This window comes from Electrophorus electricus, chromosome 5, assembly GCF_041902795.1.
Source record: "Electrophorus electricus isolate QZ-2024a chromosome 5, ASM4190279v1, whole genome shotgun sequence".
Taxonomy (NCBI): Eukaryota; Metazoa; Chordata; class Actinopteri; order Gymnotiformes; family Gymnotidae; genus Electrophorus; species Electrophorus electricus.
The window spans coordinates 6,553,995-6,571,290 of NC_137501.1; the positions used below are offsets into that span (position 1 = coordinate 6,553,995).

General features: G+C 44.9%; 1 protein-coding gene across 10 annotated transcripts in view; it reads right to left on the reverse strand.

The window, feature by feature from the left end:
• col27a1b (collagen, type XXVII, alpha 1b) overlaps positions 1–17,296 on the reverse strand; it is a 53,188-nt gene that overhangs the window by 21,736 nt on the left and 14,156 nt on the right. For 4 of the 10 annotated variants that reach the window (XR_014123727.1, XM_081713990.1, XM_081713993.1 and 1 more), the window contains 10 exons: positions 16,070–16,123; positions 14,113–14,166; positions 13,706–13,759; positions 7,997–8,041; positions 7,172–7,225; positions 5,722–5,766; positions 4,506–4,559; positions 3,813–3,857; positions 1,667–1,720; positions 61–105 (listed from right to left, as the gene is read on the reverse strand). Coding sequence is in view for 9 of the 10 variants with exons in the window: in XM_081713990.1 (XP_081570116.1) it covers positions 61–105; positions 1,667–1,720; positions 3,813–3,857; positions 4,506–4,559; positions 5,722–5,766; positions 7,172–7,225; positions 7,997–8,041; positions 13,706–13,759; positions 14,113–14,166; positions 16,070–16,123 (504 nt within the window). In the remaining variant the exon portion in view is untranslated. Of the gene's footprint in view, positions 1–60; positions 106–1,666; positions 1,721–3,812; positions 3,858–4,505; positions 4,560–5,721; positions 5,767–7,171; positions 7,226–7,996; positions 8,043–13,705; positions 13,760–14,112; positions 14,167–16,069; positions 16,124–17,296 lie in introns of those variants that run through there. The other 6 variants (XM_081713991.1, XM_081713992.1, XM_081713997.1 and 3 more) reach the window with 6 other exon arrangements.

Here is a 17,296-nt window from a genome sequence, read left to right on the forward strand (position 1 = left end):
CAAACACGACTCTCACGAGTGATTAACACAAAACCTATTAACATGCACAGATATACTCACAACAAAGCCAGGTACTCCGCTAGGACCAGGTGCCCCCAGCTCCCCCTAGGAAAGCGCAGAGAATGAAGACCCAGGCTTATTACCCTCTATACCATACACTGGCTCTCCAAAGAGGCCGCTTACTGTTCCCGAGGCCGGCCAGAGTTGAGAGGCGGTCTGAAGGCAAGGGTTGGAGGGGTGGAACGGGCCCGGTCTCTGTCCCCTGATAGCAGGTTAATCTGCAGCTCACATCCCCCGTGACAGAGGCCCCGCTGTGGAGCACAGAGACGGGCTTGTTGTGCAGCGTGCCTAACGTGCTGCAAGACGCCACGGCTGCTTCCTCTCCTGCCAGCCGCCGGCGGCACAAAAACATCCCCTGTGTGTTTGCTGTTTGCCCCCCCAGCCCCCCTTCCTCTCTTTCTGTGAGTTGAAAGAGGGGAGATAGATGACACAGGGCTGGCAGGCCTTGTTTTGGAACTGGCGAATGAAGGAGCAGAACTGAGTTGGAAAGAGGAACTTATCCCCATCCTCCCATGGGAACGCTTAGGGTTACAGGGTGGAAGGGGCCCGGAAGGGTCAGCCAACCAGGACAATACCGCACTGCTGCCAGAGAGAGCACTGCGACACACTCAGGCAAAGACAACTCCTGGAGGGTTTCCTCCGACAGCTTTCATGATGCACAATGTTTTTATGATGCCCAGTACACGTGGTGTCGTACTGAATTTGTACACCACATCTCTGTGCAGTGCAGATTTTTCAAAAGTGGTAAGAACTTGACATTGTTAATAAGCCTTCAGAAAATCAAAGTCCATGTGTAGCATATGAATGGAGAAATAATATAGCTATCTGTGAGGGTTTGGACAATATAGGTACCTTTTTGATAAGGTTATTATCTGTAAGGATTTTGGCTAATGAGTTAAATAAAGAGGATAATTTTAGACCAACCCCCCCCCGAAAACACGGCTCAGACTACACGCTTAAATCCAAAACATGAGCTGTCAAAAACAAGGGCTGAAACAAGGAACTCAGGGGGAAGTGGATATATTACGTATGAATAACGAGAGAGAACAGGGAAAAACCATTAGGTGTGAAGTGATCCGTCTGATGGGTAACGCAGCCCTTGGAGGCACGTTCCTGCAGCCGCAGCTGACTTCCCCATTACGGGTGCTACTGGGTCCTGGGTGGAGCTGTACACACTACAGTTGCTGGGCGACCTATCAGCCAGGTGCAGCCAACCGTGGTGGCAGTTAGTGGTAGTATTTATTTATTGCCAAGGGGTGGTTCCGGTGGTCGGGGCGGCTTGTGTAACAAAAGGTGCTGGGTGGGCAAGAAGGGGGCAAACAGAGGTCTGGGACACTAGTGTGGTGATAGGAGTGGCGGATCAGGCCTAGACTAAAGGCTTTTCCTTGGAAAGTACAGCGGTTATTGTTAGATTTCACAAGATGTATGGAAAGCTGTGCTTTAAAACGGCCCTAACTTAGATAAAAACGTAGTTTTAAAATCTGACGTCAAATAGTTCTGCAATTGAAACAGTTTGTTTGTAAGTGGGAAATGGGCTACAGTTAAGTCAGCTGAGACTACAACTGAATGTGGCTGTGGGTCACATAGTGGCAGCGTTAATACTCACTGGGTTTCCATCAGGCCCTGGTGGTCCTCTCTCACCAAAATCCCCAGAAAAGCCCTAAATGTAGACACCACAGACGACAGCTTAGCACAGGCACCCAGTGTTAACAGGTACACATTTACAGCTGGGCAGACATCTAATAGAGGTGGTATTGTTCACTCTAATCTATGAGCAGTGAAAGGCCCAATGTGACTGTTTAAAGGGAACTGGCAAAACTGGTCTCAAAACAGCATGAATAGGAAATCCTATGTAGAGCATCCTATAGGGTAGCCTTCCTCAGGAAAGCAGCAGTAGGATAACAAGCACTAAAATCAAATGGGCAACCATTATCTTCTGCCATTAGGTCAATCTGGCAATGGAAATGAGGCAGTAATGGAAGTGCTCGTTAACAGCGTGTAGGTATGACTTGTAAAGCCTCTCTAAGACAGCACACAGGCCACAGGAGACGTTTCCTTTCATATGGTTAAGCCCTTGATGGTAATGCAGCAGTGTCCTTGCATTCGAATCCAAGAATCGGGACACTGAAAATTAATGACGGAAACGGCTTCGACTGACGTAGTGTGGTTCCTGAGGTGCAACCTGAGGAGAAACACAGCATGTTCTGATATGACCAGTATTACAGACGTTCTTCTGTTCGAGTTAGAGTTGCAATGTGACTACACAAAGCATTTTTTCAGAGAATCTATTGCTTCTTTAAAACTAAAATTTCATTAAGTTTTATACGCAGCTATGCTTTTTCAGCTTGGTAATGACGTGGCAGTGTAGTGAAGGCATGCTATGACAGCACCTTTAAGTAACAACGAAAAAGTGAATGCTGTACTGGGCTTCAAGCCGGGTGAAACACCAAGGCTGATATAAGGCACGGTAATGAGTGCGATGCTCATTTCTGTCAGCTACACAGGAAATTCCATGGCTGAATGTTTCCTCGTGCTGGCAGTGAGACAGAGAGAAAGAGGGGAGGGACAGAGAGAGGGAGAGAGACAGACAGAGGGAGTGAGACAGTGCTGGGGCGAGGGGGTAGGCACCGCCGGAGATCTGCTGACAGCACTGTTTCTCCTCTGTCTACTATTTCATTATATAAGGGAAATCGGTGCAGTGACGTCGTGCGCGGCCGTGTGCCGGCTCACGGGCCAAACTCAACTCGCGTGAAGCAGCTTCCCTTTCCATGGACCCAACTCAAATATTTTCCCAAGGCAGAGGAATATCCTAGATCCTGTACGGGGATGGCAGTGTGCCAGAAGCCACAATAAAGTGTGTGTGCGTGTGTGGGGGGGGGCCTTGTGCTTGATTGAAAAGTGAAAAGTCATATGCTGTCACAGGGAGAACAGACCCCCAAAAACTGGAGGAGTTCCTTCTGAGCTAAAACATGCAGCTTCATGGTACAGCAGTTCTTTCCCTTAAGTCTGGGATGAGTGCTGTAACAGAGAGGAGTATACTGTTCATCTGACTTTATCCTGCTTCCAAAAGCAGACCTGAACAGCTAAGCGAACGGCTTAATTGCTGCCAAGTCAGCGCGCAAGGATCACATCATGAGTAAGAATAGCCAACTATTTCTCTTCCTTTCTTTTTGTCTTTTTTATACTCAATACCAGATCTTTTATTAGTTTGCTCCGAAAATGAGAATGACAGAAAATGCAACAATATTCATAAACATGGCATTGTTAATTTGGAAGTGAATATTTAGAAAAGGTTTAGCATGTCCTAGCATGTCCTTTAGAGGTCAACTCAGGGCCAGATTATTGTAGCTGCAAGAGGTAGATCCTTAAAACCAAGTGTTTTCACCCCACACACAGAAAGTCCTATGCCCAAAGCCTACTGTAGGACAGTATTGCAAAAGCGCGCTGCTTGGCCAAGGCTCATCAAGTCTCCGCTGAGTCAGAAGTAGCAGTGATTCATTTACAGTGATGCCTTGTGGAGACATGTGGGCTATAGTTAAACACAGGGTAGCCATTTCACACAGTGAAACAGCCCAGAATGCTCTTTGAATGGCCCATAAAATCCCAGCTAAGAACTAATTCTCAGAACTCCACATAGCTGCAATTTTTAGTGCTACCGTTTAAGAAAGTGAAGGCAATGATTCACACAGACTGACACTGACTGACACATTCATAGAGGTTTGTTGAGTGAGGATGGAGAGAGAAAACTTTACCGGCCTACCCATCTTGCCCTTCTTCCCAGGAACACCAGGAGTGCCCTGCAGACAGGAGGACAGAAGGAAATTAAGAGAGACAGAAAGAGAGACAGAGAGAGAGAGAGACCAAAAAGACCAAGACAGAGAAATCATAAGAAAAAGAAAAGACACAGAGAAAAAAAGCGCAAGCAGAGCCAATGAATCAGCGATCATGGTGGCTATAATGCACTGCGTCCTTTCTCTCATCTCTCCTGAACAGGGGCACCATGGGAGCATGACACACTCACTCCCTCTGGGCCTGGAAATGGGGGACCTGATCTGGTTAAGCCACGATAGTCCCTTCTTCCAGTTCCTGACACTGCACAAACAACAGCAGAGTGGCGCCTGACCACCGCCCCTTGCAGGAAGGCTGTGGTTTTGGGGAGCATGCCCCTTCCACAGGCCTCACAATCAGCACAAGAGCTTTGGTTTTATGCTCTGCTGTGCAAAGTGCTTGTGGGATTGATGCAAGCCATTGGGACAGAGGGGCATTTTTTTTTCCCAGTGGAGCCTTCCACTTTCCTTCCAAGGGGACTCCGTAGCTTCAGGTTTCTGCATTAACCTGAAACTCAGTAGCCTAGAGACTCAGAATTTCTCCAAGGAAAATGACATTTTTAAGAGCTAATCGTTACACTACTGATTGTGACAGTCAGAGCTGATCACTAAACTTACTCTTTCTCCCTCGGGTCCTGGGAGACCAAAGAGCCCTGGAGTTCCAATGAAACCCTACCAGAGGAGAGAATGATGGAGGGCGAGAGAGAGAGAGAAAGAGAAGTTTATAATGGTCCCAGTGCCCTGCTCTACACTATAACATAAGATGAAGTCTACAGAGGTCCAGCAGATAGCCTCAGTGGATGAGGGACCCTCCAGGAAGTGCTAGGCCTTGAGGCAAGTGTATATGCCCATGGACTGCATGGTGCTGGCTTCCACGATGTAGTCCAAGGGCACATACCCTCACACCAGGGATCACTGAGGCGTCCAGCTGGGTGGCTAAAGCTGATGGCAATGGTTTAGACACACTGGGATGATGGTTACGATGACATAATGACTAAAGAAAACAAGAGTTAACTTTGCATGAGGAGAGAAAGAAATAATGACAAAGTGAATTTAAAATGCAACTGATACAAAAATATCCTATTTTGGTTCAATCTCAGTTCACTCAAAATCAACTTTACCAGCCCCATATACCAGAAGAAAGATCTATAAAACCTCTTTGTGCCAAACAGTCTTCACTGAAAACCTCAAACAGTGGAAATGTTCCTGTGTATCTAATTAAATGGTATACCATTACAAGAGATGACTAACCACCAGGAACAGCAAATTTATGGTGTTTACAGTCTTGTCCTCCTTTATAAGACTTTATAAGACATACGTCTACTGATTGGAGCAACATCGGTTTTACGATTTAAATAAAGGTTTAATGGGCCGAGTTCTGTAAAACGTGGATTTACATTAGGGTGGAAGGAAATGTAACGTCTGGTTTAAGATTATTAAGAGAAGTGATCTGTAATATCTAATGCTAAAGTCACATCAGACAAAGACTGTTAATTTGCCAACAGCCTACAACTTTTCCTTACTAGCTATATGTCTCCAAAGGTTTCCTAATTTAAGGTATACCTTAAATGTACAGTAATACACTGCTAAATGATTTAATGATTTTTGTCATTTAATGGTATGTGCCAATACCATTTTGTCATTTAATGGTATGTGCATTCTATTCAATTCTGCATTTCTCTGTGCTACAGTTCAGCTGACCATGACATATTGTAAAAATTCGTGTCACACAGAATCTAGAACATTCAATCACAATATATCATTTTAGCAAGCACTAACATTAGTCAGAGCCCAGGACAAGCAGAACAAGCATTGGCACCTCAGAGTCACTCACCCGAACTCCTTGTGGTCCTGCATTTCCTATAGGCCCAGGCAAACCCTACAAAAGACAACACTGTGAAGTGGCACTTTTTGTGCTTGTAGCTTGGATCAATAATAGCTGTGTGTGTGTGTGTGTGTGTGTGTGTGTGTGTGTGTGTGTGTGTGTGTGTGTGCGCACGCACCCATAATTAGGCAGCAGCATTCCCATGTCTATGTCATGAGGTCCACATCTGAATTTAATGTTTTCTACATTACATCGTCATTTCATTAAGTCATATAGTCTGGAATCTGGTCATGGATAGCAAATTCAATGTCAAAACAGGGCTTGATGACGGGGCCAATGGCGTCAAAATAATCGATAATGCATGTTATGTTTTAGACTTAGATTTAGTCTGAAACAAGGCACGTCTTCCAGCAGTGTATCTTATCTCTGAATCACAGTGAGCTAAGGGAGTTAGGAGAGTATGCTGAGAACAAGCCAAATGTGACCCAGCCAGCAGAGTAGGCACACTGCGGAGACACTGTCCCTTGCTGAAGTCTCGCTGCTGCCACTGGACAACCCACTGGACAACCCACTGGTGTCAACTGGGCTCATGCTTGGTTTAATGAGAATGGACCAGTATCAACAAACTGTCACAGCCCGCACCCTTCGAACTTCCCATCAGCGGTGCTCCGCACAAAATCGTAAATATTTAGATGAAGCAAGTATTGAAATGACCTTCTAATGGAAGACAATTTGGAGCATTCTAACCATATGTAAATAACATGAGCTCTGAGACAAAGAAAGGTTGTGAAACACTGGATTTGATGGTAACTATGATAGATCTTTTGAATTTGCCATCAGGACGTGAGGTCCCTGATTGCATCCTAGAGGGAGTGAGTCACGCCTTCATCACGCCTTCATGTTAAATGTGTCAAAAAGTTTTGCTGGTTTTCTAGAGTGTAGCAGTCGCCAGCCCTGCTGTTAGAGATAACACTGCAGATGCTTGGGGATGACCCCATCCACAGTTGATGTCATCACCCAGCAGTCCAGCTGACCTCTCTGAAGCAGGCTTTGGAGACAGGACTTTCAGAAGGTCTGGACTTACAGTCGCCTGCTATTATAAACATCTTAGCTATGGTCAGGGTCCTGAACCGCACCGCCAGATGTGCGGGATGTGGAGTCGGCCAGGATGAAGGGGCCGGCCACTGCGATTATACTCAGCGCTTTTCACGGTTCAGGACTTAATTCATGGCTAAGGCTCCACGAAAGAGATCATACCTGTCGTGGCCTAGTGCTAAATCGGCAAAGCACCAAGAACTTCTGAATTTTATAGTCTTATTTAACTGGGAGGCATCCAAGGATGGAGTGCATCAAAAAGACAGGTGGTTTAACAGAGCCCCCAGACATATGAGGCTGCCTTTGGGCACACACTTCTAGGAGTGCTGTACAAGTCAGCAGCTCAAGGGGAGATTTACTGCACCTGCCTGCCAGGATAACCTTTGGCACCCGGGCTTCCGTCGGGCCCTCGCGCCCCCTGTGGAATTGTGGAGAAAGAGGGAGAGGTGGAAGGAGAAGAAAAAAAAAAGGATTACTGTGTCACAATCAGTTAGCATTAACTTGTAGAGTCACAGAAATGATACTATGGGCCAAGCTATGTGGACACAGATCTTTCCTGTAAAATAACACGTCATTCTCCTGGCTTATTATGAGGAGCTTATTGGCTTGGAAAGAGTCACAAGCCAAAAACAATAGCTTATTCTTTTCAGGTGTATTAAGTGTGTTGTTGTAGGTTTTACAATTTCAGTTTATGGAAATAATTATCGCAAGGCTGAACCCTATGAGTATCATAGAGTTTAAGATGCATTGTGCATTAAAATGGCATTTTAAAAGAATAAAGCTACATTTTGCATCCCTAATGAAATTACTGCATAAGAAGGGTCGTTATAAAGCAGTGGTCTGTATGTTTCACACTGAGTAATAGTTCTAGTACTGCGTAAACCAGGCCAAGATGTATAAGATGGTGATTTAAAACCAGTGTAAAACATGGACCAGTGATCTGTCATATAACAGTGTTTAATGGTGTGAGTAAGGGAAAGGTGAGTAATGGCTGAGTGGAGGATGTCATTCATGGGCTATAGCAGAAAATATGATTAAGGACACGTGCAGGCTAAAGGTGTTTGGGTGAAATGATCTTTTTTCTGGTGTCCTCGAGGCTCTTTTGCATGCACGCGGAAGGTGTGATATGATGTTTTTACTGAAGCGAGAATGTGCTTAGAAAGTTGAACAACCAAGCGTAAACACTCACAGGGTCTCCAGGATGGCCAGACGGACCAGGATGACCTTTCTGCCCCTGGTGTTTGGGGGGTGGGGGTGGGTGGAGAGAGATCATTTAGGGGGGTGGAGAGAGATCATTTATGCATGTCGCACTTGTCATCAGCAATGAAGCAATGAATAGTGAACCCCCATGAAGCAGAGTCATAGTAGGATTGAAAAACGACTTAAGCAACATGTCATGTCTTACAAGGATTGTGTGCTATGGCAAGTCACCACAAACAAGTACACGACACGTGCAAACTCACTTCCTACACGGTGTGCCATCATTTCTTTGACTGTCTACCATGTGCAAGCTCTACAGTAGTATTGGTTATCCCCACGAAGCCCACTAAGTGGCTTGAGTCAGTTGATGGTAATTTAGCCCCACAAAATAAATAATCATGTATAAAAGGATTTCCTACAGGGCACGGTGTGTGGCTTTCATTAGGAAAAGGCATATGTGCAGAAATGTGAAAGTGACCTGTACAATGCCAGTACGTTACAAATGTTTTCAGCAAAGGAGACAACCAGCGATGGAAAAGCAATAAGTGGTGGAGAACCTAATAGCTCTCAGAGCACAAAGCAGCCGGTTCCTCTTTCCAATATCAATAAGCGGTGAGTGGGTCCTTAAACCTTTTAGGGGAAGGCAAATTTCATATTATGTCATCCAGCACCTGGGAACTGGTGCTAGTTCTCCTTATGTTCTCAGGAACCCTAAGGGACATCTCTGTTGCCATTACATTACATTACACTACTGAATCATACAAGTTTGCCTCATTAAGGAGTAATAGCAGACAAATGACTGTGGTTCTATAAGAACAGTAACAAGAATGCAACAAGAAAAATGTAAATAATTTTGGAGCATTTTCAATAACAGTCATGCTTCCCACACAAACATAAACCGAGAATTATAAAAATGTTTCCGTAATGTGCTTGACAAAATGTCACTATAAAAGCAGAGACTGGCAATGCATAGTAGCACAGAACCAGTCAGAGAACAAGTGGAATCTCAATATGTTCAACTGTTATAACTTTGATTAAGACGCCATGGTGCAGTAGGTGTCATGGAGGCGCAACCGACATTTACCCAGCTGCTCCCAAGAAGGTCGGTGCCAAGAAATATGCCTTTAATCCAACCATCCTAAAATAAATTATGGAAGACATCATTTTGGGTTGTTGGGATAAATCAAACAGTGGTTTCAGTTATTTCTTCTCTTGTAAGGACTCATGACTCTTTCCTGCTCTTTAACCAGCAATGTAATCTTTTACAGCAACTTACTTCCAGCAGCTCTCTATGCAGTAGATTAATTCATTCTGATAGTGATTCGTTTAGAGCAGGAGCAGGAAGCTTTCCAGATTGTTGCTCCTGACATGCGATGGAGGATGGACTGGAAAGTGATTACACTTAAATTAGCAAGAAGGCCAGCAGTATAGAAGCAGAGTTGGTCAGAGTTCTTCCTGTTCTAATCAGCACAGCAGGCATGGTCTTCATAGTTGCAGCTGCTGAATGTATTTTACAGACTTTCAAAAGTTATGAGGATTACCGTCTGCATAAACCCACTCCCTGCTGCAGTTACAGCGACAGTGCCAACTGTTCAGTTAAAAGCAATTTAACGCACATGACAGCAGGCTGGGAGGCCAAGTTCCTGTTGCAACTGACTTTGCACTTGCTGGTCATGATGGACTATTGAATTTCAGTGGCATTTCTTCATAGTGAATAACGGCATTAATAACAGGCTGGCACATAGGAAAGGCAGAGGATTTAAGGGAAGCGTGTGTGGCATATATTGCAGTTTTAAAATAAACTGACAGGGTTGTGATCTCTACACTTTAACTCACTGTGGTGCCCCGGAGGCCATTTCCAACCCAGCCCTCTGAAAATGGAAATACAGAGGTCAGATGGAAACACATCTGGGGTCCCGTGAGAAGAGCTAGAGTGAAAACCTCAGGCAGGCCAAACTGCACAAGTGTTTTTATACCATGCCTTGCCAGTGGTGTGGGTTTTTTGCTTTGCAGATGTATAAGGAAAAACAGCCCCCTAGTGTTCGAAGTCAGAGCGTCTGGGGTCTGATGAACTGATGAACTGATGCTCTTAACGACTTGGAATTCTTAGAATGCTGTTGTCCTGAGTGCAGCTGACACAGACAAGATGGCAACCTGAGACGTACTCTTTCACATTTGCCCTTTTATCAGCCCTGATACAAACTGCTAAAACAACCTGTCAACACTTTAAACAATCTGCTCCATTCAAATTGTACCTTAAACTGCATTTAGCTTGATCTGAAATATGCATTCTGCACTAAAATCTAAACTAAACTTCTCTTTCCCCCCAGCTGTAAGGTCTCAAATACTGAGTTTAACAGTTAATAACTTTGAAAGCTTGTAATAGGTTTTATGGATGATATATTACCTCTTCTGAAGTGAAGTCAGTGTCAAAAGCATAGTACAGCACCCATGAATAACACCAGCTATAAGAAACCTAAAGTGAATAAATCTTGCAATGACCACACAGGAGGAAATCTCTTCTCTGTTGCCAAACTAAATACCTAGTAATTATTACCATATTTGACATGTAACTTCACACACAGACATCAGGGCCCGGTATTTTTCTCACACCTAAGACTCCACCTAAAAATAATTTCCAGTTAATCCATTTTTCACTCCTTTTCATGTTTCTTCCTCTGGATATCTCATATGTCAAAATAGCAGCTTGTTCTAGTTCTATTGCTCTCCGGTGCCAAAAGGGTGGTACCTCCTTCCTCCCACATGGGCATTCAACTCGGGCTTGCTGACTCAGGCCAGTGCTTTCCCACTGCTTGCTTAGGTTTTCTTTTTCCTGCCTCCGAACAATAAAAACTAGCACTAGTTTTTAACTCCACTCATGCTTCGTGCAGGCATGTGGAGTGCGTGGTCAGAGTGATACAGAATAGGGACTGAGAGGACCATAAGATCATAAAAGCAGCACAGGGAGGTGGCAGCAGAAGGTGAGGTTGAGGGCATGGGATAGGCTAAGCGAAGCTAAAACGGGCTGGCTGCAGACGGCTGACAGCTGTGTTCTGTCTGTTTAGATGGACACCGACAGAGGTCTCCGGCATGTGTTTCAGAGTCCTCACAGAGGGGCCGCCCTGTGGGAGTTGGAAAAATCACAAGGAACAAAGCCCTGTCCTATCAGCGAATGAAGAGGATCCTAAACCTAAAAAGTTCAATTCCGTTTTGATTGTCTCCATCATTAGCTCAGCAGGCTGACCCACCTTCAAGACTTCTGCCATCTGAAATCCCAGATGCATCGGTTAATTTCACACATTTTCAGCTGGACCATGGCTGCAGACCATCTTTGCCTGTCTCTCTCATCTCCTCCGCCTGTGCGGTTTCAGTCAGTGACGAGGCGCTGACCCCCTTACAGTGTTTACCCTAAACCCAGCTGGTGCAAGATCAGCTCTCACCATTATAGCCCAGAACTTCGGTTAGTCTGGGGAAATGCAACAGATCAGGAAATAAGCTACACAAAGAAATCTTCCAGTGCAGTCAACACTTAATGACTGGTTTGAGATCTACCTTTCAGATTATGAGTAAATTACAGCAAGGAAAATTAGAAGTTGATGTTTTAATGTATGCCCTTAATGCCCAATTTCTGAAAGTCAAGTGAAACTAGCTCATCCCATACTTGCTACCCTACCTAATCCCATTTTAAGGTGCACATCAGTCCAGTGCAACTAATGCACTTCTGGTCACAGGCAATTTTCCCAGCTGATTACGGCACAGGCTACCTGGCATACAACTGAACAGTAACTTCATGGCACATGCAGTTCCATGTGACCTTAGCCACTCGCACTTCCGTAAAATCCTTCGTAAAAGAGAGGATGGAATACTGTACTCTGGGATGTGCCAAGGTGGGCCTGAGTGGCCTGTGTCCGTCCTGTTACACAACGGCACCTCTTGTTGCCAACGGTGACATCTGCTGAGAATGTGTGCGTGAGGGTTCTGAAGGATTATGTGCAGCTAAACATGACGGGTCAGTGGGGGCATTCGTTTCCCCACTAATTGTCACCTGGCTGAGTGGCCAAGCACATCTCTGCTCCATGGGTTTGTTATAACTTACAGTATGTTTAGGTTTGGTTCAAGTCAGCTCCTTTTTTTTTGTTAGAAGGCTTTCTGCTCTGGACACAGACCATGTATGGAACCTTGTGGTTTGCTGCCAAAAGCAATTTAGCACAGCAGTGTTGAAGTATTTTTCCACCAGTTTTTAATATATATTTTAAAGCACAACATTATGATTAAAAGCACATGTGAATGGCTAAAGAGTCAGGTAATTCCATTACTTTACAATGTTTTAGGCAATCATTTTACCTCTAAATCTTCAGAGAAATACCTTTAACTACAAACCTACTCATGCTTAAATAAAAGGAAATCTGATGTTTTGGCGGGTGTATGGATGGGTTTGAGGGAGGGAGAGAGAGCACGAGCAAGGGAGCGAGTGAGAGTGTGATGTGCGTCATTATGTACTGCTCAGCATTACAGAGCACAAAAGAATATTTATAAAAAAAAAACAAAAAAAACAAAACAAAACAGAGCACTGGACGTGCTCCAGGCTCTAAAAAGACAGACTGGATATGACACATTGCTATGAGCTCGGAAAATTCTTAGAAACAGAAAAGCCCATTTTCTCTGTGTCAAGAGAGTGAGGAGCTCACTGAGGCCTGACATTACGGCAGGAGCAGCAGGACTGGGGCCAGCTGTGCAAAAAGCCCTGGCCAAAACCAACCGCTTCCTCTCAGCTTTTTCAGAGTGGTCCTGCAAATGTGTTTTTCTGAAAACATTACAGATCCCTTTAGAACAGACGCAGGCTCTGTCATGGCACTATTCTGCTTATTCGATGCCATATGGGGAATTGTGTGGCCCTCACAGTTGGGTAGGAGATTGCTGTGGAGGAGTTGGCATTCAAAATGATGCAACTTAATGCGTCCGTTTCATGGTAAAGTGGTGGGATTCAACCATGAACAGCTGCAAGCAGCTGATGACATCATCAGTCACTGATGCCAAGGGTGCTTGTTCAACCTACTGGTAAGTAATTGATGACTTAATTCAGACTCAGATGACCTCTTTCATAGCATGCTGAAACACTCATTGAAACAAAAAAAAACACTTTCCCACAGGCTTTTTCTTGTCTTTTGGAGTGGAATGTCGTTATGAGCTGGCCAGCCATTTAGAGAACATCATCGTGGACACCAGGTTGGGCAGGCATGTCTGGAGCCTATTAAGTCTGGTGCCAAAAAAGTGAGAGGAGACATCCAGAGTGAAGGCAGGATGCTCTGCCCTCCACTGGGATCTTTTCCCCAGATTATTCCCTGCTGGAGCACTTTTCCACGGAGCTGATTTAAGGTGGGGGTTCTCCTTATGGGAAACCCAAACACAGTGTAATATGCAATCGGTCATCCACAAACCTGGTGCACATTTGATAGCTTAGATTTATTTGCTGCTTTACAGAAGCGTTCAAGGAACTGCACTGCGGTGTGAGGTTACAGATGCATGAACTCAGGCATGCCTGGATTTCTGCCATAGAGATGACGCTTACAAGGAAAATGTGAGCACATAGTAAATGCAATCAACAGTTCCAAGCACCTGGAAATGCACCTCTCGAACCTGCTAAACAGGACTTTTGGATGAATTACACATTGACCGCAGCTCTTCAGCGATGTCTCACCTTTCGGCCAACTTGACCAGACAGTCCAGGAGGTCCCGAGATCCCAGGGTCCCCCTACAACCATGGAATTAAATAGCATTACATTATTTCTCAATCCTCATGGCATAAACAGCTGAGAAGAAAACACAAGAGGCTTACAACTACAGTATTCACAGCACTGGAAAAGTACGTACATAATCTGGGAGCAGTCATTGCTCATTATTCTGCAAGTCTCAGCTATTGTAAACATTGCGTGATGCAGCTCACATTCTGTTTTTAGTCTACTGTGCATGTCATGTCCAAAGGAAATTCACTTAATCCTGAACAGGAAGGGGAAAAAAAACCCATGTGTACACAGATCCTTAAGTAAGAGGCCACACAGCAATAAATGTGCTGCTACGTCTTAAGAGGCAAAGGGAAACGCATACTTTTGCTCCACTTGGCGCTCGGCCAGGCGAGAGTCCGGGGTCTCCCTTTATTCCCTGCAAAACACAAAGAGGAAACAACTGATTCTCATGGAGAACGTCGCGGCGAGGCCAGATGCCAGGGGAGTGTATGCGCGGCACATGCCTGCCACATATGGAGATGCACTCCCAGCATGCATGTGTGCTGGCTTCGCCAGCTCAACATGTCTCGTGTTATCAAACAATATTACGCAAAACAGAAAAGGCGGTTGACATCGCTTTGCCTCCGCTCAAGCTCCCGTTATGTGCATTAGGAAAGGTGACGAATACGCTAAAAGGACAGTCCAATACAACGCCAATCCCCACTGCAGCGACAGAATACTGTAATGGCACTTTGTTAGTGTTGAGAGTCTCCAGGCCGGTATACGTGGCTGAGGCTAATAAATGCTCCAAAGCCCAAGTGGGGTTATTTACACAAGAGAGTGGCCCGTGTACGCCTGCAAAGAAGGAGTTTACAGTAAGCTCCTGTAAAGACACTGGGGATCACCAGACACATTCTTCTGCCTTTTCAGGCAATGGGAGTCAGTTGGGATTTGTAGTTGTACCTCAGTGCCTACTGCCATTTAAACCGTAAGCATGCATGCCTTGTATTTAATACCTGGTCTGCTTGTCTCCACGTTTTAGATCAGATCTCCCTGATCTAGACAATTGCACAACACAATCACTGCCAAAACGGGCTTGTAAAACAGAGGGTTATATAAAAAACCCCCAAACAATCCCAAAATAAGACCTTCAGTCTTCTGTATCTTGTCCATACCATTTGACAGGAACGAAAAGAGAAGAAAGTTTAGACTTCAGTACCACTTTAACCTGGGAAAGGTCAGCAGCAGTCAACGTTATTAGTCTAGATTAGACTGTAAGAATTTTATCAAACGGTAGCCATAAATGTTAATGAAAAGCAGCATTGTGTGGGAACATGCAATGAATGAGGTTAGCCAATGCTGCTTAGTATTACATTGTTTGAAATTTTTTCTGGTTCAAATAACATTTCAGCCATGCATGCCACAGAGCCAGGGCCAGTACTATAGCAACTGAACTGTTAATAACTGTTGAGTAGCACTATAATTAGGGCATAATATCACAGCTCTGCTGCTTTCGTATTTACTAGTAATTTGATTTGGACCTTGTCTTTCTTAATAAAACCGATTTTTAAGCGTCACAAAGGTCTAGTTAAGTAGGTCCCACTGTGTGCATATTGTTCATAATGTAGAGATACAGAACAGATCAAAACCCTGCACATTTCTGAGGATTTTTTATTGGTTTGTAATAAGGTTTTAAGTAACAAGGTCAGGCTTAATGTTAATAAGCTCTTCAGCGATTAAAATTTTACCAGCATGCCTAAAGTCATTGCTCGACTTTTCAAGCTGCACAGTGGTGCACCAATAGAAGCCCTCAAAGCAGAGGTGTGCTCAGTGGCCCGGGCCAAGCCTGGTCCATACCACGTGGCACGTGTGGCTGGGGGGGGGTGCAGGAGGAACGCAGCTGCAGTGAAGGGAAGTGAAGGAAACTGACAGGAAGCGAAGGGAAGTGACGGGCAGTGAAGAGGGTGTCCATCGCTCTGTCCTACAGGCAGTGACTCAACAGCTCAGCTGGGCATCATCAAGCAATTAGTTCTGCGTTACTTTGGTTCCTGGCCCCGACAGACACAACTGCTGTCCTCGCATGGCCCAGAGGAAGCGTGTGTGGCCTTCGCATTCCCACACAGTTTCCGTGTCATATGCTATATGGAAAAACTAAAAAATTCCTTTGCTTTATAACACATTTCCGACTACAGCTTCATGATCTTTTTCTTGAATGGAAACAATAAAATTCAAAAAGCATGCAGAACATTAAAAGGTCGCCTTTTTGTGCAGATCAGCATCAAAGGGCAACTGCCATCTGAGGCCTATTTACAGCATGGGGATGACGCAGCAGTACGAACCTTGAGTCCTGGTGGCCCTGGGCGACCTGGGCTTCCATGTGGACCTGGAGATCCCTGCAACACAAGCACATGTCTACGTTTTATTTGTGTGTCTTCTCCCCTACGTATTTACGATGCAATCGCTGCGGGCCCTGACCTGCACTATTGTCTTTCCCTTGAGAGGAGCCACAGGAGAAAAGACAGAGAGGAGAGGGATGTAAAGAGTGTCAACAGTGCCTGGGAATAGTTACCCGCAGCGTGGTTTGTTTAACTGGGACCCATCCTTAGCCAGTATGAACCGCTCATGTCTAATGGATCCAGTGTACTGACAGTATGTAAATGTCTGGGCTTTTAGTGCCTTGTTATGCCGTTATTATTTAAGCATTACAAAAGAGTTAGAGACTGAAGAGTTAAGAGGGTGAACAGTTGGAGCATTCAGAACATTCAGAAGGAGTCCAACATTTTTTAAAAGTAATGTAAAATCTTCTGCAGAGGATCTTTGCCTTTCAATGAAAGTGATTAGAAGTCACTGATCGATTATATACTTTGTTTTTTTTGTTTTTTTTTTCAAACATTAATTTCTCAAGGCTGCTTTAAGGATTTCTGCATTATGAAAAGGTACAGCTTCTAAAGATGAATTTTACCTAACGTGTGAGTGGTTGTGTTTTATATGCAGCCTTCACCCTTTCCCTTGTGGGTGCGTGTTACGTCAGAGCCCACATAATTTTCAGCTTGAACTTAAGGGGAGGTTGGGTCTGACCCGAGCTCTGTGCTTGTGTGTGTACAGGCCTTTTCTGTGGACCATATGGAAAATGACTCCCTGTTTCAGATACGGCATATGGATGTGATTTTCTTCATCCTGTCACATCACTTCACCCACGCGCCCACGCACACACACACACACATACACAAGGGAGTGAGAGCTCAAAGCTCAGCTGATGATCAGCTGGCCTGTGTAAGCAGCGCAGACAGGAAACAAGAAAAAAAGAGAATGAGAACAAATGAGCATAATCGGTGGTCACTTGCGGCCGAGCTCAGAGAGGTGGCGAGGACTGTGGCCAAGATGCTGCAGTCCAAAACATTAACAGGCCAGATAATAGTAGAGGCCTTTTCTTCTGCGTAGAAAGGAGACATTAGCATTTAGTTTTATTACAAGCAGAAAGGAGACATTAGCGAGCGATGAGGCGAACCACAGAGGCAGGCGACGGCTGAACACCCTCATCCTGGTGGCAATGTTACATGATCTGT